We start from the raw sequence: 24,279 nt of genomic DNA, 5'->3' as shown, positions 1-24,279 counted from the left end.
GTCATAAAAAAAAAAAAAAAAAGGAAAAAAGGAAAAAAGAAAACACAAACATCAAATAAACAAAATCTCGGCAACCGGACAGCACGTGGCCGAAACGAGAAAATCGCGGTGCAACGAAAATCGACCGGTAATTTCCGCGAGAGAGGTTCTAAAATTCGTGCGAGCGCCATGGAAACGTGGCCCGGAAAAATGAGCCGGTTAAAGGTTTGATATTTGTTGCATGTCCCCGCCTCGTCGCCAGACAAACAATATCCCCTCTCCTCTCCCCCTCCTCTCGATTGCACGCGTTGTTTGTATCGCCTCGATTAATTACGATTGTCACCCCGGCCTGCGCATTCTCGCGTTCCAATTACAATTTTCGCCGAATGTACGCCGAAAAACTTCTCTTCTCGCACGGTAAAGTAGATGCGCAGGCGCGTTAACATCGGCCGACAACATCGCTGGATAATTAACCGACCGGGTTTAATTAACCTCAAATTTTTTTTCTTCTTCGTTTTTTTTTTTCTCTCTCTCCTTACGCGTTTGTCGTTTTGAAAATCGGGTATATACAGGAGGAAACCGCATTGGCTTCTCTTCGCACGATGTCACGGTCGAGTTAAAATTAGCGAGTGAATCGGATTCTGGGGAGATGTGCAGCCCGATGCGAATTCGACAAAACTGGTATGCGCGCTCGCCTTGTTCCCTGCCTATTGTTTTCCCTCGAGATGAAACTAAACGAGCGTCTTTTTGCGAACCAAGTTTTTTCAAGTTGTTTTCAATTAGATAAATTCGTAAAATTCGATAGAGAAATCGATAATGTTTTCTTAGATATCTTGGAATTAATAATTTCTATATATATATATCGAAATTGTCTTTTGATTTCATTAAAATTCTAAATTCGAATATCGAAATGGAACCAATCGGAGACAATTATCTTCAAATGGTAAATTTTGAAATAATAACGTAAGAATTGCGCGATCATCATCCGCGGAAGGGCAGCATCCTCGAACGATTCCCAACGGGAACCGTGTCCACGAGGCGTGTTTCCCAGGAGAGGAGCGTGTTCGCGGTTTTGCCAGGCAGGCCGCGACGAACGTTAGAAGGTGTGCATTCCACAACGGTGCCGCATACCGCGCTGAAATCGATACTCGCGTCTCTCTCCGTTCGTAACCTACATCGTGTCGTGTGTCGAGGCCTTCGGTACAGTCGATGGCAAAACGCATTGTCTCGCCCGTTCGTTCCCTCCTCCGAATCGGGCGTCGCTCGCTATCAGTGGCGGCCGACGAAACCGGCATACATTCGATTCGTCCTCTCGCCTCTTCCAATTTCGAGGCCATCGCGCGATACGCAACCATTTCGAGCCGCTCGATTCTCGATTCTCTCGCGGTTCTTACTCCTATCTCTCTCTCTCTTTTTCGGTTCTTTTTTTTCCATTCTTTTTTCAGTCGCGGTGAAATAGAAGTTTCTCTCTCTCTTTCTCTCCCGTTTTTTTCATCAGTGGTCCGTTGTTTAGCGGATGGAACGCGTTGTCTGGTCCTTTTGTGGACTTTTCAAGACTCGGTTGGTGTCGAAGAATTTCCAGTTTCCAATGGAAGATTTTTGGGAAGAATTATCGTTCCGTATGAAGAATTTGGAAATTTTACAAATTCGGTATTTTAAATAACAGATCGGTATCGACGACGGCGATTATTATAATTTAAAATTATTTGATATTCTTGATAATTAAAAATCAGCATTTCGACCGAGACAAGAATAATAATCGACTCGAAACCTTGAGAATCCCAACGAATCTTACTTTTTAATGAAATTTTAATGAAATCTTTACAAAACTCTGAAAACAGATCTCGTCGATGATCATGAAATTAAGAAAATTTCTCTTTTCTTCTTCGGATCATAATTAACCGACGATTATACTTTTCGAACGATATTTAAAATCGTTCGTTTCATTTTCGACGAGCTTCCAACTTAAACCACGTATCGATCACGCGAGTTTTCGCGCTTGTTGTGCGTACGACCGCCATTCATTACCCGGTTTTATACCCGATGCAATATAAATCACGCATGGGCCGCTTGAAATTTTTACGCTGGCGCAACGACACCTCCCCGCCCCTCCTTTTCCACCTTCCTTTTTTCGCCTCCTTCGCCCCCCTCTCTCGCAGCCGGCCAACCCCCGCCGACGCTTTCAACCATCGTATTGCGTATTTGCATGTAAAACACCGACACGGTGCGTGCAGCGCAACGCATAAATATTAACCGAGAGAGCAAAGTGTGCGTAGTTTCATCGAGAGCTTTTGGAAGAAAACTGTCTTTCTTGAAACTTGTTGAGATTTCCTTTCTCTCTCTCTCTCTCTCTTTTAAGAAAATATACGGTTTGAAAAGATGTGGCCAATTTTTTGGTTGTCGTTCATTGGAACGCAATTTATGAATGATTTTGTTCGAAGAGTAAACTTTGGGAAAAAGTTGTGGTTAACGTTTTTATTAATAAAAAAAAAGAGTAGTGATGGCTACGAACCGTTGACGAGCACGAACAAATTCGAGTAATGTATGCGCGAATACGAATATTTTATCATTCGAAAGAAATTATGATATTTTAACACACTTTTTATCAGATATATATTCCTCGTATTTTTTTATTGGTTAACGAAGGAAAATGTTGCTTGAAATTACCTCAGATAAGAGGTAATTCATACTGCTATATAATTCTTAATTTATCAAATATCTAAAATCTCTAAATCTCTAAATATTTTATCATTCGAAAGAAATTATGATATTTTAACACACTTTTTATCAGATATATATTCCTCGTATTTTTTTATTGGTTAACAAAGAAAAATGTTGCTTGAAATTACCTCAGATAAGAGATAATTCATACTGCTACGTAATTCTTAATTTATCAAATATCTAAAATCTCTAAATCTCTAAATCTCTAAATATTTTATCATTCGAAAGAAATTAAATATTATAATTGATATTTTAATATTTTTAACTTTTTACATATTTAACTTTTTATCAGATATATATTCCTCATATTTTTTTATTATTATTGATTAACGAAGGAAAATGTTGCTTGAAATTACCTCAGATAAGAGATAATTCATACTGCTATATAATTCTTAATTTATCAAATATCTAAAATCTCTAAATTAATATTTAATCTCGTATTTCTCGTTCGTTCGAATGAAAATGAGAGACATCATCTCTTGTATTATACGTGTATCTAATTTTATCTTCATCCTATCCTATTCTATTCGAAACATATCTATCCTCCATTCTTTAACCCGACTCTTTTATTAAAATATCGCGTAAGACAAATTTATTTTTGAAACAAATGTTCAAAAAGTCGAGAAAACACGGTGGAGAAGCGCAATATTAAGAATATCCAATTTGAGAGCGGGGATGCTTGATCATAGTGATCGACCAATTTTCTTGCGAGAAGAGAGTAATTAATCGAAAACACTGTGAAGCAGCTTCTCGTGCTTCACGAGAGGCTGTCGCGTTAATATCTGGACCACACACCATTCCCTGACGTTCGGAAAACACGAAACAGTTCTCCCTCCCTCTCTCTCTCTCGAAAGTGTTCAGCTCGACGAGTGTTGTTCCATTATCAAATCGTGCTTCGAGTGGTGTACAAGCGACAGAAGCGGTGAACGGAGCGTTAAAACACAGAATCAAACATGCCGGAGAATAAACCATCCGTTGGAATGAAATGAAAATTTTTTTCTCTTTTCCTCCGCTCTGCGGGAAAGGAGAAAAATTAAAAAAGCGTTTTTCGATTTTGATCGAAATGTAATCTCGACCGCTACTAACTCAACTGTATATATGTATATATAATGTTAATAAAAAATGAAATAATAACGATGAAAAAGATGTATTTCAAGGTGATGATAGAAAATTGATTATAAATAAGATACATGTTACAACAATTATAAAAATATGATAAACTATCGATGACCAAAATTATCCCAAAAGTGATTGAAATGAAATACAATTTAAAAAAAGGAAAAAGAAAATGAAAAATTTAAAAAATCGTAAATTAAATTAAATTACGTTTCACTCGGATTGTTTATCGATTTGTAAGAAATGTAATAATGATTTGTAAATGTAATGAAATAGCATGGAAGGAAATGTTACAAGTAAGAACAAAAATTCGCCAAAATTCGTCCACCGAAGGGGACAAAGAGCAGAAAGCGGTTCAAAGGTGAAGCTCTTTCAAACCGAGTTTCCTGCTCGCTCCGCTTAACAATAATAATTCCGAGCAATTTATATTTAACACGAGACCACGTGTATAGATCTCGCCACGAAGGGGTCAAGATGAAGGTCACTCGAAAAGGAAACGCGTCCTTGTTGGCCGCCATTACGAATATGTAGATCGACGGTTCGGGTCGATCGATAACCCTTCGACACGTGAAACACGTACCTCACAAACGATCACTGCTATGCATATCTTCGTCAAATCTAAAAACTAACACTCTCTCTCTTGTACAACCCGTTTCAATATATATATAAATCTTGTATCCGCTAAATTTTCTCTTCATCCGTGTCAAAATAAACAATCATTCGAATAGAAAAATGATTCGTCAAATTTTTTTTGATAAAACTCTTCGATGACTTTTACTTTCACTTTTTCGTGCAAGAAAGCGTTAAAATGTTAAGTGAATGAACTGAAAAAATTCAAATCAAATTTAAAAAAAAAAGAAGAAGGAACAAAATGGAGCAAATTTATCTAAACCACCCTGTATATAACAGCCTTCAAGAGGGAGAGAGAGAGAGAGAAGATTAGAATCTTCCGTGAAAGGATGGGAAAAGCTCTCGGCGAAGGAGAGCTTAGTCATTATCATTCGAATGCTCGAAGCATCCCGACGATTTGAATATTTCGTCAATTAAGCCGGTTGCCCGATTTGCATAGGTGAGGACAGGGTCGCCAACCGACGATTTATTTCCATGCGTGAAACGTGGCGGCCGATCGATACCGATTCTCCGCCAAGAGGAGAGAGAAAGAGAGAAATAGAGAGAGAGGGAGATAACATCTCTGGAAGAAACCATCCATCCGTCCGACTATCTCTCCTTTTCCTTTTTCCCCCTCCTCCTCCCTCCCCGTTAACCTCGATTTTTCGACCGCGGAAATTGCTTCGAGGCCGAAAGAAAAAAGAGGGAGGGGGGAGGGATGGACGGCGAGCCTCCTACGGGGTGGAAAAAGGCGCCCCTCCTCGAGGGATGCCTCGACGTACCTAGTGACACGAATAAAATTCCAGAGGATTCGAAAACAGGAAACTCGTTGGTTAATTCAATATTCGTTGGTTAAGTTATCGATATCCTTTCTTTTTTAATTGGAGATGAATTTTCGAAATATAAGTATGATTAATGGAAGATTTTTGACTCGATTTTTGTTTAAAGTTCGAATTTTAATAGGATTAGAAATAATTTTAGAATGAGATTAGATTGAACGGCGGATTGAATAGGACGAATTCAAACGAACGTGGTTGACGAAATAGCGGCTGGCTCTAATTTCTATGCGCTTCGATTTGCGATGCGCGGCGTTGTGATCGTAACACGCGTTTGATCACCTTAACACGGAGATGTAACGCGTTGAAAGCCCTCGGCACCGATGATGAAAAGCATTTATCTCGCTCGAAACGACATTAATATTCGATCATTCGCGGAACGAATCGACGTTCGATTCCTGAACGGCCAAATAATATTCATTTTCGGGAAATTATTTAACCGTTCGAAATTAAATCGATCTTTCACGAATTATTTCACGTTATATTATAAATATTATTTCACCAAGTTTTCGAGAAGATACGTGATTCCAACATTTTATTCGATAATTGTAAGATCGATTTCTTTTTTTTTAAATTTTACACACCGAAATACACGATATACAAATACACCTCGCACTACTATTTATAAATTCTTCAATAACAGCAAGAAACAATAACTTGACACAGTTGATAAAAATTTATGCGTTAATTCTTCGTTATCGACCGAACTTATAAAAAACTTATTGCGTTCTTTTCTATCCGTAACAACGCTTTCAAAAAACTTTGTAAAAATTCAAACGACGAACAAAAAAAAACCGTTTTAAATTTCCTCATAAAATAAATAAATAAATAACTAAACAAAAACTACAAAGAAAGGAAAGAGACGAAACGACAAGGCGCGAGATAAGAATAAAAATAAAAATAAAAATAAAAAAAAAATCGAAGGAAAATAACGCGTTTCTAAATATAGTATCAATGACACCGCATGCGTGTCGCGTGCGTTCGAAACGCGTACAACGATCGAACGTTTACGTAACCTTTGAACCCGTGCGGGAGGCGCATGCGCGCACGCTCAATTTCCGGTAATACTCGAGTGTCCGCTTATTAACGCGGCCGACGTGGAAAACACTCGTACTTGGATATACCGACGCGACGACGACGGGCGGTGGTTGGAAACGCTCCAAGAGGCGAGGGGAGGGGGGAGAAGGAGTGAGGAAGGGAGGAGAGGAGGGGGAACCGTGAGCAGGGAAAACGTCCAACCTCTCCTTATTTCGTAACTCCTCGTTCGGATTGTTCGAGAATAAAATACCAATCGCACGCACGATTTGATGAGGAGACGATTGTGGATGCATCGGATGTTGGTTGTTTGAAATTGGAAAAAAAAAAAAAAAGAATTTGAACGAATTGTTCGATATGTTTCTTTTTTTTAATTCGAGAGTAATGTAATTTTATATAATAGTTTATTCATTATCTTTTCCATAAAAACATTAAAATTCCGGGATAAATATGGAATAATATCACGCGAGTGAATTTGTTATTCGCGAAACAGGAGGAAGCGTGGAATCGGAAGATTATATATAGGAGATTATACTAACAAGGGACATACGTATCTATAATTATTTCTCATATTAATATTTAACAGAATTCAGAAAGCAGGATACATAATTTCTTTTGGCATTCTCTTCACTTTCCCCCTCCCCCCCTAAAAGAAAGAAAAAAGAAAAGAGAGGGAAAAAAAAAACTCGTTTCCACCGTGAAATTGCACGTGAACACAGCGCGCGGAACCTCCGACTGTGACCCAAATTAAATCATTTAAATTCCGCGCGTTACAGCTTCGATAACGTTTCATTACGTTTTTTTTATTTACATATCCCCGCTGCGTTTTATCACGTTGAACGTTTTTTACGCATCGATAAGGATACAAAGAAGGAGGAGGAGGAGGAAACGAACCAAGGACTCGAACGAGATAATGGAACGTCGTCGTTAAAGAAAAGAACGTCGTTTCGGCACCTTTTCCACGATGATAAATAGGACGCGTCCGATTCCCTATACCCGGACGGAAAAAAGGGGGGGAAACGGTTAGTTTCTTTGGGGAAATGTACATGTATATGTAAATTCGACGAGAGATAACATTCTTCGATATCGTTGTTTTGAAATTTTCAACGTGTCCCGCCGAGGCGGACGCGTGCGGGCGCTTTGACCGAGCGCATACAAATTGCCTTTCCTTCGTGTCTTCGATAGCTTCGAAAATCGTGAGATTCCGGTTAAATATTCAAGGAAGCATTTTCACTTCCTTCTTCTTTCTTTCTGAAAATTTATAGGAGTATCTGTATATATGGTAATTGCAGATGGATCAAAGTATTTCTTTTTTTCTTTATATTTTAAATTTTGAAATAATAATGGATAGAATTAATTATTGTATTTCGTTGAAACTTTCGCAAAAAGCTATACTTTTAGCAGGAGGAAGAGATTGGGTTAAACTTTAATCAGATTTCGATCGATAATGCAGAGCGGTAAATTCAGGAAAGGATTTTGCTTTTTTCCCCTTCGATTTTGAATATTTGAAAATTGATCAGAAATATTTTTCCAGATTTATGAATAATAACGGATTTAAATAGATATTCTTCAAAGTGTTGCTTGTATTTTATATATATATATAAAACTTTCTCAAAACATTATTTAGCAAGAGAAAGAAGTAAGGTTATGTTTTGCTTGCAGTCTTCGATCGATAATACAGCGTGCAAAAATTTAATTAAAAAAACTTGATAATCTTTTCTGCAAAAATTTTTTTTCTTCCTCGAAACATCCATTCCACGAATCTTAAAGGATGAAAATCTGGGAGTAGATGTAGTCGGGAGTAACTGCGTCGAGAAATAACGATAAAATGGACAAGATGGAGATAGAAGAAACTGAGGAAAGGGGAGCGAAATCGAGATTGTGGTGGCGATGGTGGAGAAAAACACGGAAGATAGGAATGAAAAAGGGTCGAAAAGGAGAAGGCATCGTTCGCATTGAGATGCAAATGCGCGCGGTAGCTCGCGTGATTTACGAAGGGCAGACGTGTCCATAGTCGATCGGGACGAGGAGGAGACGTTTGAGGGAAACAAGCAAGATAAGATCTGTTCGAACGTATACAATGACGGAACATTTCGAGAAAGATTTGTTGAAAGATTTGAGATTGTTGGGAAATCGATTATATTCCTTTTTTACGTATCTTTCGTAAATAACGATCAACGTGTAAAGCAAATAAAAATAAAAATACGTTGAATAAAGTATTGATAAAACGCGAAGCATCGATTATTTCGAGAATTTGAAACGAGATGAAACAGTTATTATCATCATTCCAATTATTTCAATGCGAATTCTTTAGAAGAAAAAAAAAAAACTCACGTTATTCGACCATTCATCTCGTTCACAATTTTTTCAAAAATTCCACGCTCGTAAAGTAAATATTTCGCTCCGCAATGGATCAATAAAATAAATCTATTAGCGCGTAAAAGGGATCCGAGGCGACCACCTGCCGAGGTTAGACTTAGCCAACAGAGATCGAGCGAAGATTTATACAGGCAATATCACAATTCCTTTCTCCCTTTCGCGTAATAAAACATAAGGGTAACGTAGATTTTACATCCCCACAAATGATTCCTCAGCCTATCATCGATTTTATTAACGAAATTCATCTCTCCCCTCGAAAAAAAAAAATAATTTATCGACGGGAACAAAATTATTACCGATCGAGAAATAAACCATCGATATTTCATTCCCCGATTCAGAGAGAATCAATTTCTCTCTTCTCTCAATCTTCTCTTTAAAAAAAAAAAAAAATTTATCGACGGGAACAAAATTATTATTAGATCGAGAAATAAACCATCGATATTTCATTTCCCAAATTCAGAGAGAATCAATTTCTCTCTTCTCTCAATCTTCTCTTTAAAAGATCGTTGGTACAACGAAATCCAATTCCCCCGCAAAAAAATCATACGAGCTCGCCCGTCGCGTGCACTCCCGCGACTACCAGAGCCGCGGTGCGTATTGACGCGGATTGCAGGCGCAGCTTAAATCGAGCAGACGGTGGTGGCGTCGCGACGTCGGCTGCGCACGGCCATGCAACTCCCTCTGCCCTCCCCAGGGTGGGGATAAATGGCGAGGGGGGAAAATTTATAAAGAGGGAAACGGTGGGGGCAGACTACTTGTTGCGCTTCGGGCCGCCCTCGTGACGCCGACATATACCCCTTTTCCTCGACTACTACTACTACTACTACTACTACTATTACTACTAGTACTATTACTACCGATGGCGGTGCGCAACGTCGCGCGCCCCTTCGCCGGCGACGACGACGTCGCTGCCACCACCACCACCACGACGTCGCCACCACCGACTCGTGATGCCGCCGACAAAAATAGACGCGTCGTCGCGACGCAACAGATATCATTCGGCTGACGCGCGCGCGCGATACTTTGTTGACTCGTTCCGTTTTTCCGTCTCGATTTATTATTATTGTTGTTGTTGTTGTTGAGATATTTTTAATTTAGATCGATCTTCGGTGAGTAATTTCACGGGGTAATTTTGGTTTCTTTGATATTTTTTAATCGTTTATTAATTTGTATTCAGAGAATAACGGAATTATTTTTAATAGGATAGCGAGTATTGAAAGTATATTGAAGTTACTTTTAACAACACGGTAAATATCCGATTTCGGTATTGTTACACCGATAATCGTTACAACAATACCGTAAACAATATTAATTGGTTACGAATTTCGTCGTTTAATATAATAAACGCGACAATAACAATTTATCGAAAGCATTTGTCGCGCAATTAACGTAATTGACAACGTGAAAATCACAACGTCACATCGCGAAAGATCGATGGCTAAAATGTTGACTCGTGCAACGAAATATAAATTCCAAAACATGGCCAGATAAAAAAAAAAGAAAGGATCCACTAACCTGAATCTGATGGCCGGGATTGTTAATGTGTAACTGCTGCGCCTGGTTGATCTGCAAAGTGGAGGTGCCGGGTCCGGAGGGAGGCCTCGGCGGCGTGGAGCTGGTGAAGGATCCCTGGGATCCCGTCTGATTGGGTCCGCCGGCCTGGGATCCCCTGGGCGGAAGCGGGTAGCCAGGGCTGCCGTGATTCGGCATCGATCCCGGGCTGCCGTACGGCGAATACTGCTGCTTGTAACCAGCGCTCGGCCCGAGCATGCTCGGCTTCCCGCCGCTGCTCGGCTGCGCTCTCTTCATGTCCGCAAGACCGGCGGCGAACTGGGTCTGGGATCCCACGAACATGTCGCCCGCCTGCTGCCCCTGGAACCCGGCCGCCCCGTTGTTCTTGTGATACGACCCGGCCCCGGCCGCCCCCTGGCCCTGCGCGCCCGCCCCGGGCCCGGCGCCGCTCCCAGGGCTGCCCAGGTAGTCCGACGTGCCGCCGAATTGGGGGAACTCGGCGTAAGGGGAGCGCGCGGCGGGCCCCCTGGCCGCTGCGGCCGCGGCCGCCGCCCCCGGGTTGAAGCCGCCCAGGCCCAGCTGCTGGCTCTTGTGCTGGTGCTGCTCGGCCATCTGCTTCAACGTCTGCGCGGCGGGGCTCATCTCCGACTTGAAGTCGAGGCCGGAGTACGGCAGCCTGGCGGGCGAGTACTGGGCGGAGGCGAGGGCGCCCGGGCTCGAATTCGCGGCCACGCTCCCCGTCCCGTTGTTCGTGGCCCCCGTCTGCCCGTTGTTCACCACGCCGTTCCCGTTGTTCACGCTCCCGTGAGCTTGCTGCTGCTGCTGCTGAGCTTGCTGCTGCTGTTGCTGCTGGTGCAATCCACCGTCCTTGTCGTCCTCGATCTTGATCTGCCCGTTGTTCGTCCCTAGCCCGTTGTTCGCGCCGCCCCCTCCGTTGCTGCCGTTCGTGTTGGCGACGGCGGCCGCGGCCGCCGCGGCCGCCGCCGCGGCCGCGTTGCTCGCCGCCAACGCCTCCACGGGGATCTTCTCCTCGAAGTCGAAGTCCTTCATGAACTCGGGGTGAAGGTCGGATATCTCGGAGATGAGGTCCTTGAACGCGTCCGAGGTGATGATCTCGTCGCCGGTGTCGTCGCCCATGAAGTCGGAGAAGCCGGGGAAACCCGCTCCGTTCGCCGCGGCGTCCTTCTCCAGGGCGGCGGCGCACTGCTCCAGATCGACGAACTCGTTGTCGGGCTCCTGCTTGCACTCCACCAGGTTGCCTATGTCGACGCAGCCGATGCCGCCGGGGGCGGCGGGGCCGCCGCCGGCGGCGCCCGGGCCGGGCCCCGTCCCGGCGCCTGGGTTGCCGGGCGGGCCGCCGCCGGGGCGCGGGCCGGGCGGGGCGGGGCCGGTGTCCGGCCCCGACTTGGGGGACGAGGACGCGTTGAGCAGGTCGCTCTTCACCGAGGCGTTCGTCAGCGCCTTCACCGTCACGTTCGTGGAGATCTGCTGGGCCTGCGAGTTGGCCGCCGACGTGGTGAACTCGAGCTGCTGCACGATCTCCACCGAGAACTTGGTCAATCCCTCGTTACCGGCGCCGCCCCCGCCGCCCCCGCCCGCGCCGTGCGCGGGCCCCGTCGCGCTCGCCCCGTTCCCGGCCGGGTGCTGGCCGTGCCCGTGGTGCCCGGGCCCGCCCCCGCCGCCGGCCCCCGGCCCCTGCTGGTGCTGATGCTGCGCCTGCGTGCATTGCAGCTTCACGGGGGGCTCGCCGAAGCCACCGTCTCCGCTACCGCCGCCGGCTGGCTCCAACTCCTCGGCCGTCCTCTTCACGAATTTTTGCTGCTGAAACGAGAAAACGGAGAACGATCGTTGCTTTCCTCTTGCCTTGTGAAATGGATTCTTTTTTTTTCGGGCTCTTTGGATTTTGTTTTCTTAGTTAACTCGAAATTCATTCTTATTTTTCACTCGTTCTATATCCTTCTTATGCTATCTTATAGGAATAATTTAACAACGATCTGCTACTAACTAATTTCGAAAATAATACTTTCCATTCCCACGAACTAATTTTATCTGATTTGAGAACTTTAAAAGAAATCTAACTCGATAGTACATTAGAAGTATTTATACCGTTCGAGTTGCTCCAAATAAAAAGGATTAACATTATTTCTTCTTATTCTTGTAATATAAATAATATTGGACAGGTTTCTCCGTTACGTGGTGAGGAATCGTTTCGCGCATGTGCGGAGGGTTAAAAGACGCGTCGAAGCGAAGGAAAAACGTTGCGAGAGAGAAAAGGAGAGAGTACGCGTCCCGTTTTTCCCTCCGATCTCTCTCGACAGGGTAACCGGTACCGCGGGATATTTAAGCGTGGTGGCAACGACGTTTCTTTCGCAATTAACCCGGCAATTTCTCACCGTAGCTGTCAATACACGTCGACGCGGCTTTTTCCCCCGAAACACGCCACGCGGCATACGCGATTCCACGTGGAATCCGCTCCCTCGGTTTCCGCCGACAACGTTAATGTAATATATCTATAGAATCGAAAGGAATCGTAACTCTCGTGGCGAGAGTTTATGTGGTTCTGATTCGAAACGTTCGTGGAGAAATTTCGTGGATCGATTCGTGGGGACGGACGTTTGAGTGTTTATCTCGAGAGGTTACGATTCTGGTAAATGGTAAACTGATTGCGTTATTCGAGGACGAGCCGCGTTGATCGGGCGACAACAGTCGATGATTTGTTGCGTGTCACTTTATGGATACGTAAACGTAGACTTTTTGCGGTGAATGGATTTGTGAATGGGTTACTTTAGGACGGAGAATTCTAAATAATTTGAACGAGACCATCTTTTTTTATTTTTAGATATAAAATTTTTGTAAATAAATAAATCAAATCAGAAGAATTCTAAATAATTTGATCGACTCCATCTTTTTCCTTTTTTGATATGATATTAAATTTATTATTATCATTATCATTTATCAATTTATCATATTTATTATATGATTTGATATAAAATTTTCGTAAATAAATAAATTAAATGAGGCTTATCGAACAAATTCTAAAACGGGTTTTATCAGAATCAAAAATTTGTTTCCTCTGCTAGAAATGATCATAAAGTGTGTCCCAAAATTAACGCAAGATTTGAATTTGCCGCCATTTTTGCATCAAGTTGTTGACAATCCTGAAAAAAAAATAATTTGACAGCCGAGAGTTTAAGATTAGTAAAAATGGAGCATTATACGATGCAACAACGTGTCTTCGTTATTGAACAATATTTTAAAAATAATATTTTAATTTAATTTTATATTTAATTCAAACTTGCGTTAATTTTAGGACACCCTTTATAACAAGAATAATGTCCTTCTGATAAAATTTGACAAATAAGGGATATTTCCAGATATTAGACGAGCCGTTCTTAATAACGAAAGAAATTTATCTTTTTATCTCTTTATATGAATTTCGAACGAATCGTAGATTTGAAATAAAATAAATTCATTCGTCGAGGATCGAAGAGGGACGAAAGCAACCGATCCTGGAATCTTCTATAGGATCTTCTGTAACGCGCGAGTTACACGGAGAAAGGGTGGGGGGAAAGTTTTTCCAGAGTGAGGCACACGCGCCGCATTTGTCACGATTAGAACAACCAGGAGGGGGGATAACCCGCGTTTCGTTTCAAAATCGATAATAGGTATTATCCCTCTAATGGGGACTACATGCTCATCCTTCCACGGACTCCTTTCTCTCTCTCTCTCTCTCTCTCTCTCTCTCTCTCTCTCTCTCTCTCTCTCTCTCTTCGCCTCTTTTGCCAGGACGGATCCACGTCTCTGCGACGAGATATCGCGTTGAATTCGCGGTTGATCCGGATAGGAAATGGTTTCTCGAGAAGAAGATTGCTCTTTCTTCTTCTTTGCTGTTTGTTTGTTTCTTTTTTTTCGTTTATTGTTTATTGTTTATTGCGACGCTGGTCGATTAAGAATTGGAAAGTTTTTATTTTAATTCGAATTTCGTGGAAATTAAAAAGAAATATCGTTTCTTTCTATCGTTCCAAGTGGAAAGGTACGTAAGGCATTGATTTGAATCGAGGAAAGATACAACAAGAGACGTGGAATATTAAAAATTGAAAGAAACATAAAATTGACGTAGCTCTTCTCGATTACTCGGAACTGGATAATTGACATTTGCATTTCGACTTTTAAAATCGACTCTATATATTAAAGTATATAAAATATCTATTTCAACCAGATCTCTATTTCTATTTCAATTTGAATCAAAAAATCAATTTCCTTCGATCCTTCTCCAAATTCCCGAATCGAGGTAAAAACTCAACAAAAAAAGATAGCCATTTTGACCATCGAAGCGGATTCCACGATGTATAATATCATTGAAATACAATATCCATTTCGATCAAACTCTTCCAATTTGAATCCTTTCTTTCGAAATAATTGCGAATTCTCGAATCGAGGTAAAGAATCGAAAAAGACGTAGCCATTTTGGTATCAAAATGATATTTTGCATTGATCTCTAAAATCAAACTATATATCTCCTATAATCCTCACAAAATAATTGCCAATTCTTGAATTGAGACTCGAAAAAGAAGTAGCCATTTTGATATCAAAATGAATTCGACGTATATACTTTAAAATCGAACTATAATCCTCACAAAGTAACTGTCAATTCTTGAATTAAAACTCGAAAAAGAAGTAGCCATTTCGATATCAAAATAAATTCGACGTATATACTTTAAAATCGATTATAAATCTCGTATAATCCTCACAAAATATTCGCCAATTCTTGAATTAAGACTCGAAAAAGCGGTAGCCATTTTGGTATCAAAATGAATTCGACATATATACCAATTTTTATGCTTTAATTTCTAAAATTAACTCTTTAAATCATATATCTCATATAATCCTCACACAATATTGCCAATTAAAATTCGAAAAAGAGGTAGCCATTTTGACATCAAAATAAATTCGACGTATATATTTTAAAATCGAACTATATATCTCGTATAATCTTCACAAAATGCCAATTCTTGAATTAAAATGATACCTTGCGTTGATCTCTAAAATCAAACGATATATCTTATATAATCCTCACAAAATATTCGCCAAATCTTGAATTAAAATTCAAAAAAGCGATAGCCATTTTGACATCAAAATAAATTCGTCGTATATACTTTAAAATCGAAATATATATCTCGTATAATCCTCACAAAATACCCGCCAATTCTCGAATTAAGATTCCAAAAAGAAGTAGCCATTTTGGTATCAAAATGATACTTTGCATTGATCTCTAAAATCAAACTATATTTCTCCTATAATCCTCACAAAGTAATTGCCAATTCTTGAATTAAGACTCGAAAAAGCGGTAGCCATTTTGATATCAAAATAAATTCGTCATATATACTTTAAAATCGAACTATATATCTCGTATAATCCTCACAAAATACTCGCCAATTCTCGAATTAAAATTCAAAAAAGCGGTAGCCATTTTGATATCAAAATAAATTCAATATACATACTTTGCATAGATCTCTGAAATCAAATCCTCACAAAATACTCGCCAATTCTCGAATTAAGAAAAAGAAAAATCCCCATTTCGATCATCAATACAACGAAATCCTTCCAAACTCGAACAATCAGAGAAAAAAAAAAATCAATTTCCCCTCAAAACCGATTAACTAATTCCCAAGTCTGGAATAACTTAAAAAAAAAAAAAAAAAAAAGAAAAAAGAAACAAAAGAGTAACCTATAGTATCTTGTTATCGAGGCGCGTTGCGACAAATCTGCAACGTAACGCGGTCCTTTCCCGGGGCCGCGGCCCCAAGCGGCTCATGGCGGCCCGCGAGGAAATTGCGGAGAAAGCGCGCGGTAATGCAGACATTTCCGTCGCGCGGCGGAACCGGAACGCCCGTATTTTTCGCCCAGGAAAAACAAGAAAGCCCCTGGCTTCGTGCGAATACTGTAATAGAGGGAGGGAAGAGGGGAGCAGTTTCGCCGCCTTCAACGGGACCAATTTCACGAGGCGAAAAGTGCACGGATAACGCGAGGGATCTGTGTCGATATTCGTTCGTGGTCGGATATTTAAATATTCCTTTCTTTCTTCCTCTTCTTCCTTTTCTCGTTTGCCTTGTATTGTTTGATTTTCCTTCGTAATCATAATTGTGCGCTCTGCGTGGATTTTGGTTTACTTGGAAATGTTGAAATTTTTCTTCGAACAGTTCGTCATAAATTCGAGAAAGTGTAATGGCGGATAGATAGGATTATTAAATGGAACTGGAATTAGAATGGATTGTTGAAATGAAGAAGAAAGAAAGAAAAATAGGGAGAAGATTAGGAGGAATATATTTTTAATAATAATAATATTATATATTCTTGGATAATTTGTTGTCATTGGATGTATTATAGTCGAAGAAAGGAATTTCTTTTTTATTGTATGCTTTCTACGATTTTTTCTTTTCTTTTTTCTTTCTTCATTCCCTCCTCCTCCTCCCCCCCTCGAGCAATTCTTTCGAGACTTTCCAACCGTCGCAAATCATTTCGATACACGGGAGAGGTTGGCGGGAAACGGGGGGAAGGGCGGGAGATGGATTAGAAAAATCTAAGAGTCCATTATCGGCCACCTTATATTAGATACATTCGGTCCACAAGTTCTCGGAACGGGAAATGGAAGTTTCAACCTTCTTCGTCGCTTCGAAGTTCCAGGAAAGCGATTCTTTAAGCCGCGCGCAAAGAATTCGTAGAATCTTTCTTCGATCGATCTTTCCGCGTCCTACCTCTTCCTCGAAACTTACCTCCAACACTGTTTCTAATTAACTCGCGCTCGTTTATAATAAGACGCGTGCCCTCCAATGTCCACAACTTTCAACAAACTTTACCCATCCTCTATATTTATATATAATTCTCCAATCTATATTATTTTGAAGAAAAAAAAATACTCTGTTTCCCAAATTCTCGATAAAAGAAAGGTGAAGAGACCAATCGTTGAATAAGAAAAAGAAAATAACCACCTTCTATATTTATATATATATAATTCTCCAATCTATTATTTTGAAAAAAAAAAAAAATACTTTCTTTTCCAAATTCTCGATAAAAGAAAGGTGAAGAGACCAATCGTTGAATAAGAAAAAGAAAATAACCATCCTCTATATTTATATATACATAATTCTCCAATCTATATTATTTTGAAGAAAAAAAAAAATACTTTCTTTTCCAAATTCAGTTCGATAAAAGAAAGGTGAAGAGACCAATCGTTGAATAAGAAAAAGAAAATAATCGACTATCCTCTATATTTATATATATATATATAATTTTCCAATTTATTATTTTCAAGAAAAAAAAAAACTTTCTTTCTTAAATTCTTGATAAAAGAAAAGGTGGAGAGACCAATCGTCGAATAAGAAAAAGAAAATAATAATAATAAATAATTTGACGAGAAAGTATATCCTGGTATCACAAATCAGGGCCAAACAATGAACAACTATATAATTCATTCGAAAGCATAGGCAACGACAATACACGTCCCATATACGTAAAACTTGTTGAAATTGCTCGCTTTCCTCGCATTAGTCTGAGAAAAATGGTTAATGGGAATCTCGGTAAGAAGACAGCACACTTTCGACGCGAGAAAGTAAAAGAAAAAGAAAAAAGAGTCGAAGGGTGCACCGATTTTCCTCGAGGATCGAGACACCGTCGATATCCCGCACGTTGGTTGTTTAAACGTGGCATAAATCTTGGCGAGCTTTCATTCCTTTCATACCGTTCCGTTTCATCAACCTGTGTTGTCCCTCCGCCATTTCTTCATGCATTGCTCTTCAAAAACTGTCTCTTTCTATATCCTTCATTAACATAAATTCGAAGAATTTCCACGATTGATTTTCTTTTTACATTTTGTTTCGTTTAAATTGGATGCGATTTTATTTCATTCAAATCGTGACATTTCGAATTAATTAATAATTATTGTTATTTGGTAGGAATATGTGTATCTTTTATAATAGATTTCAGAAGGACAAAAATATCTATGTCGGTAATATGTTCGATGAAAATTTTCGAATGAAACGAAAATGACGGCTCGCTGTACAGAAACTGGGAGGAAATCGGTAAACGATTGCAAGTTTACCGAAATCGAGGGCCGTGTTATGCCACTTGGACTGGAAGTAACAGTTCACTACCAGTTTGCGCGCAAAACAGTAACTTGTAATCGAGTATATTAAAGTGAAAAACTTTATTCGAGATTGTTGAATCATTTCCAAAAGAAAAAAAAGAAAAATTGCTTCGTTCGAAAGTTTATGGGGAAAGATTTTCTAAAGTCTTCGAGTTCGTTCGGCGATTAAGAAAAGATTATTTCGAAAAGATAAAATAGTTTTAAAAGAGAAAAAAAAAATAACTTTACGCCAATGTGCGTGAAATTTATTATTATTAACTCTTTCTCTCGGTATATTTTTACTTCTATTTTATTATTACACACGTTCTCACGTTTTTCCTTCCTTCGTTGGATATTTACACATCGATAATTTAACGACCGATATTAAAAAAAAAAAAAACTATTAATCAGAGTCGAAGAATCGATTAACAAGAAAAATCGATCCTTCTTCGTTAAAAACTTTCGAGAAAATGAAACCCGCTAAAAAAAAAAAAAAAGATCGTCTCCGACGAGATGGAGACGACATTCGAGCGATTTCAAGCAGGGACTACATTTTCCACCCAATCGATCGTATCTCCCTTGATCGTCGACGTGTATATCCGATAATAATAGAAGAAACCGTTCGGAGCAATCGAGCAATCTGTTGAATCTCTCGAGTTCGAACGTGTTCCGCCGAGCGAACGAAAAGATAAGAAGCGTGTCAAGCGAGTAACCTTGAGGAGCGCGCGCGCGATCGAGTTCCCTCCTGCGTGGGAGGATACACCACCACGTCTATTGAGCGTTACACGTTTCGTTAACGACGCCAGCACTTCGTTGGCGAAACTGTTAACACGACCTAAATATCACTCGACCCAATACTCGTCTCTCCCCGCAACTACTTCGATCGTCAAAATACGATCGAGATTCGAATTTTTTTCCTTTTCTTTTTCTTTCTGAAAAATGAAATTTCTTCCGCTTCTCTCTTCTGCGTTATATATAATATATCGTTTATTATCGGGACGAAAATAACGTTCGAAGATTCGATGTATATTTTTTCTTTTTTGGAGAAAGAGAAGAATTATTACAAATTAATGTGGATAAATAAATTTTAATATGAACGTGCTTTACGACACGTTTTAAACGAGAATAATATCTTTTTGAGACGTTTCCACGTGAATAGAATTTCAGGAGAAAATTAGTGGAAACTAGGAGTTGTAGTATTCTAGAGGCTATACGAGAGAGTAGAGACTATTATTATTGGAGCATTAACTTGTTCCCTTGGTGAGGAGCGTGTCTGTGACTACAGAGGGAATGCGATGACTCTAGTTATCTGGCATGACGGAACGATTTTCAGAACGTCCACGAGAATCATTTATTGTTGTTGTTGTTTCTTATTCAACATATACTCGGTGTCGAAAAAATTTATTTATTTATATATATTTCCTCTCTGAATCGTACAAGAGCAACAATTATAATATTGAATTAGACGAAATTATGTACATTGACGGTAACTATACGTGACGTCACAGACGCGAATAGAGCAAGCGTTTCGTCGACTAATGACCGTCGTCATCACGATGGAAACCAAGCTGGTTAACTTTCCAGCGTTTATACGGGGGAACATATTTATTCTTACGGGGAAACAAATTGCAACAAACGAGAGTCGAGGAATTATTATCAAATCTGAATATCTATTTTATTATTTCTTACCACTTTTCAAGCAGGATGCATACAGTAGTGAAATCCTTTCCTTTCTCCAAGGAGAATCGAAAGGGTGTGTCGAAACACGCAAAGGAAATCAAATTTCAAGTATGTCGAGGAGGGGAAGGGGGAGAGAGAAACACTTGTTCACAGTTCAATTTCCTACGATATTATAACGTAACTCTTGTTGTTTATTCACCAAACTCGACGTCTCTAACGTTTATTATATACATATTCAGAGAGTGGAAATCGGCTAGTTCTCGGTCGAGGTACGTGACACGCGGGGATCGTAATCTTCTTAACCGATGATCGCCTCTCGCGCAAGGACGAGAGACGCGTTTCCGTTATCCTTGTTATCGCCATAATCCACCCTCACAATTTATACGATGCTCCATATTGGATATCCTCTCGCTATCCAATTTTCTCCGATTGTCTCGAATTTTTGTTATTTCGTTCGACGATGACGTAACAATGATTCGAACGATTATGATTTAGAATTATATAGAAATATATTTATATAAAATAGAATTAAGAAGCTGAGTAATCTTTTAATGTTTCTTCTATATAAAAATTGTATGTTTATATAATTAGAATTGAAATTTATTCGATGCTGCATATTTCATTATCCAATTTTCTGGAATTTTTATTATTTCATCCAACATGATAAGAATAATTCGAAAATGATATGAGACGATAATAATTTAGAAACTGAATAATATCTTTATTAATGTTTCTTTTATATAAAAAATATATGTATATATAATTAGAATTGAAATTTATCCGATGCTGCATATTTCATTATCCAATTTTCTCGAATTTTTATTATTTCATCCAACATGATAAGAATAATTCGAAAATGATATGAGACGATAATAATTTAGAAACTGAATAATCTTTATTAATGTTTCTTTTATATAAAAAATATATGTATATATAATTAGAATTGAAATTTATTCGATGCTGCATATTTCACTATCCAATTTTCTTGAATTTTTGTTGTATTTCATTCAGTGATGACAACAACAAACAATAATTCGAACGATTATAATTTAGAAGCTGAGTAACCTTTTAATGTTTCTTCCATATAAAATATATGTATAATTGAAATTTATTCCATGCTGCATATTTCATTATCCAATTTTCTTGAATTTTTGTTGTATTTCATTCAGTGATGACAACAACAAACAATAATTCGAACGATTATAATTTAGAAGCTGAGTAACCTTTTAATGTTTCTTCCATATAAAATATATGTATAATTGAAATTTATTCCATGCTGCATATTTCATTATCCAATTTTCTTGAATTTTTGTTGTATTTCATTCAGTGATGACAACAACAAACAATAATTCGAACGATTATAATTTAGAAGCTGAGTAACCTTTTAATGTTTCTTCCATATAAAATATATGTATAATTGAAATTTATTCCATGTATTTCATTATCCAATTTTCTCGAATTGTCTCGAATTTTTATTATTTCGCAGTGATGACTTAAGAATAATTCGAAAATGATATCTAATTATAATTTAGAGTATCTTTTAATATTTCTTCTATATAAAAAGTATATGTATATATGTATATCTTCATTCATATCTTCATTCTCACTATCCAATTTTCTCGAATTTTTATTATTTCATTCAACAGTGATGTAACAATAATTCGAAAATGATATGAAACGATAATAATTTAGAAGCTGAGTAATCTTTTAAAGTTTCTTCCATATAAAAAATATGTATAATTGAAATTTATTCGATGCTGCATATTTCATTATCCAATTTTCTCGAATTGTCTCGAATTTTTATTATTTCACAGTGATGACGTAATAATAATTCATGAAAATGATATCTAATTATAATTTAGAGTAACTTTTAATGTTTCTTTCATATAAAATATATGTACAATTAAAATTGAAATTTATTCAATGCTGCATATTTCACTATCCAATTTTCTCGAATTGTTTCAAATTTTTATTATTTTAATTCAATAGTGATGACGTAAGAATAATTCAAAAATGATATCGAACGATAATAATTTAGAAGCTGAATAAGCTTTTAACGTTTCTTCCATATAAAATATATGTATACAATTAAAATTGAAATTTATTCCATGTTCCATATTTCACTATCCAATTTTCTTGAATTTTTATTATTTCACAATGATTACGTAACAATAATTTGAATGATTATAATTTAGAAGCTGAGTAATCTTTTAATATTTTTCCATTTAAAATATATATATATAATTAGAATTGAAATTTATTCGATGCTGCATATTTCTCTCATTATCCAATTTTTTCGAATTTTTATTATTTCATCCAACAGTGACATAGCAATAATTCGAAAATGATATAAAACGATATATATTTAATAATAATTTAGAAGCTGAGTAATCTTTTAAAGTTTCTTCCACATAAAAAATATAATTAAAATTGAAATTTATTCGATGCTTCATATTTCATTATCCAATTTTCTCGAATTGTCTCGAATTTTTATTATTTCACAGTGATGACTTAAGAATAATTCGAAAATGATATCAGACGATATTGCAATTAATAATTTAGAAACTGAGTAACCTTTTAAAGTTTCTTCCACAGAAAAAATATAATTAGAATTGAAATTTATTCGATGCTTCATATTTCATTATCCAATTTTCTCGAATTGTCTCGAATTTTTATTATTTCACAGTGATGACTTAAGAATAATTCGAAAATGATATCAGACGATATTGCAATTAATAATTTAGAAACTGAGTAATCTTTTAACATTCCTTCCATATAAAATATACATATAATTAGAATTGAATTTTTAGATCATCATTGTACTTGATTTATCGGAATTAACAGATTTTTTAAGTCGACGAAATCGTAGACAGATCGCTCCCGTTTAACGAGTTTCTAAAATTTCGACCAATACGCAGGTTTCAGAGGGGAGGGAGGGGATTAAATTGGAAAAGCGAACGAATTCTCCTCGTTATATTTCAAAGGGTAAACAGTAAATAATAAACAGCGGGCAGGAGTATGAAGTGCATCTCATGTGGTTGCACGTGTCGTGATGCCACGCTATTTGCGGCCCGGATATTTATAAGCCGTTCTAATTCGGTCGCAGACGTATAAATATCAATTTAGCATGCGGTCGGTGTATGCGATTACGTTACAATTAACCGTTAAAACGCTTTTAACCAAATCGATCGATTTACGTTTAATTTGTTTTCATCGGGGCAGAAGGGGGGGGGGGATGGGGGAGAACCGTGTTCTCGAAATTCTCGTTCTCGTTCGACTCGATATCGTTTCGTCGACCCTCGTCATTGGCACAGACTTTCGAGATGACCGATTATTTATAAATTTTGAAAAACTCTTTCTTCGTGAAATTTTTTTATCTTTCTCTCCCTAAATTTCTTAATTTCGATACGTCAAATGCAATAATAATTTTATTATGTCAAATTTTGGAAAAAGAGAGGAAATTTAAATTTCTTGAAATTAATAAATAAACGTGTAATGAATATAAGTTAATTAATTTCGAATATATATAATAATAAAGAAAACTTGAGCATCGGTAAGAAATATTTAGAAACGGATATATATCTGACCCATTACGAAGAAAAAAAAAAACGATATAACGAGCGGAATTTTCCCGGAGAAATAACGGTCATCAAACGAAGATATTCGGGGCAACGTTTAACAAAATAAATTTCCAACACGTAAGGAAGGGAACAACACGAGATTCACGCGTGTATTCACGTTATTCAAATTCGACATAGCGTTGCATCAACCGTCGATAAACAGTTGTTACATTCCGAACGGAACACCATCGTGGATTGAAACAGCGAAATAATAAAAATACCCGGGCCAACAGAATGTTACGGAATGCGTTTCAATCAATTTTTATCATCCGTGTATCACCGGATTTATCGACCATTTTTTTCTCTTCCTTTTTTTACACGAAACGACGATCTCACAAAAATTTCGATATCGCGTCCTCCGAACAACAAATGATTGATTAAAGTAATTCGTGGCTCGATTTTTCGATCCCATCAGAAAATTCAACGACGATCAAATAAGGAATAATTTCGTAATTGATTCAAAAATTGTCAACGAATCCTAGAGCAAACATCATTATGCCAATAAATCCTTCCTACTCTCAGATCCGTCGATTTGAGAATATCTCTTGGATCTCTTCCATCTCGATAATTAACTCTTTCACGATATCACGTTGCTCCTTCCATATTGAAATCTTCCAAATTTTTCCAACTTTTTAAAAAATTACTCCACTAACTTTGTTATTAATATCCA

The 24,279-nt window shown here is 38.3% G+C and overlaps 1 protein-coding gene across 4 annotated transcripts in view; it reads right to left on the bottom strand.

Moving 5' to 3' along the window:
* The window catches only part of LOC408877 (neurogenic protein mastermind), a 225,854-nt gene that overhangs the window by 64,216 nt on the left and 137,359 nt on the right, over positions 1 to 24,279 (bottom strand). For 2 of the 4 annotated variants that reach the window (XM_016912569.2, XM_016912571.2), the window contains exon 2: positions 10,191 to 12,005. In XM_016912569.2, coding sequence (XP_016768058.2) covers positions 10,191 to 12,005 — 1,815 coding nt within the window. Of the gene's footprint in view, positions 1 to 10,190; positions 12,009 to 24,279 lie in introns of all 4 variants that reach the window. The other 2 variants (XM_392407.7, XM_016912570.2) reach the window with 1 other exon arrangement.

The sequence above is a fragment of the Apis mellifera genome, linkage group LG6 (genome assembly GCF_003254395.2).
Source record: "Apis mellifera strain DH4 linkage group LG6, Amel_HAv3.1, whole genome shotgun sequence".
Lineage (NCBI taxonomy): Eukaryota > Metazoa > Arthropoda > Insecta > Hymenoptera > Apidae > Apis > Apis mellifera.
Note: the sequence above shows the minus strand (reverse complement) of the source record. Positions and strands in the feature narration are given on the sequence as shown.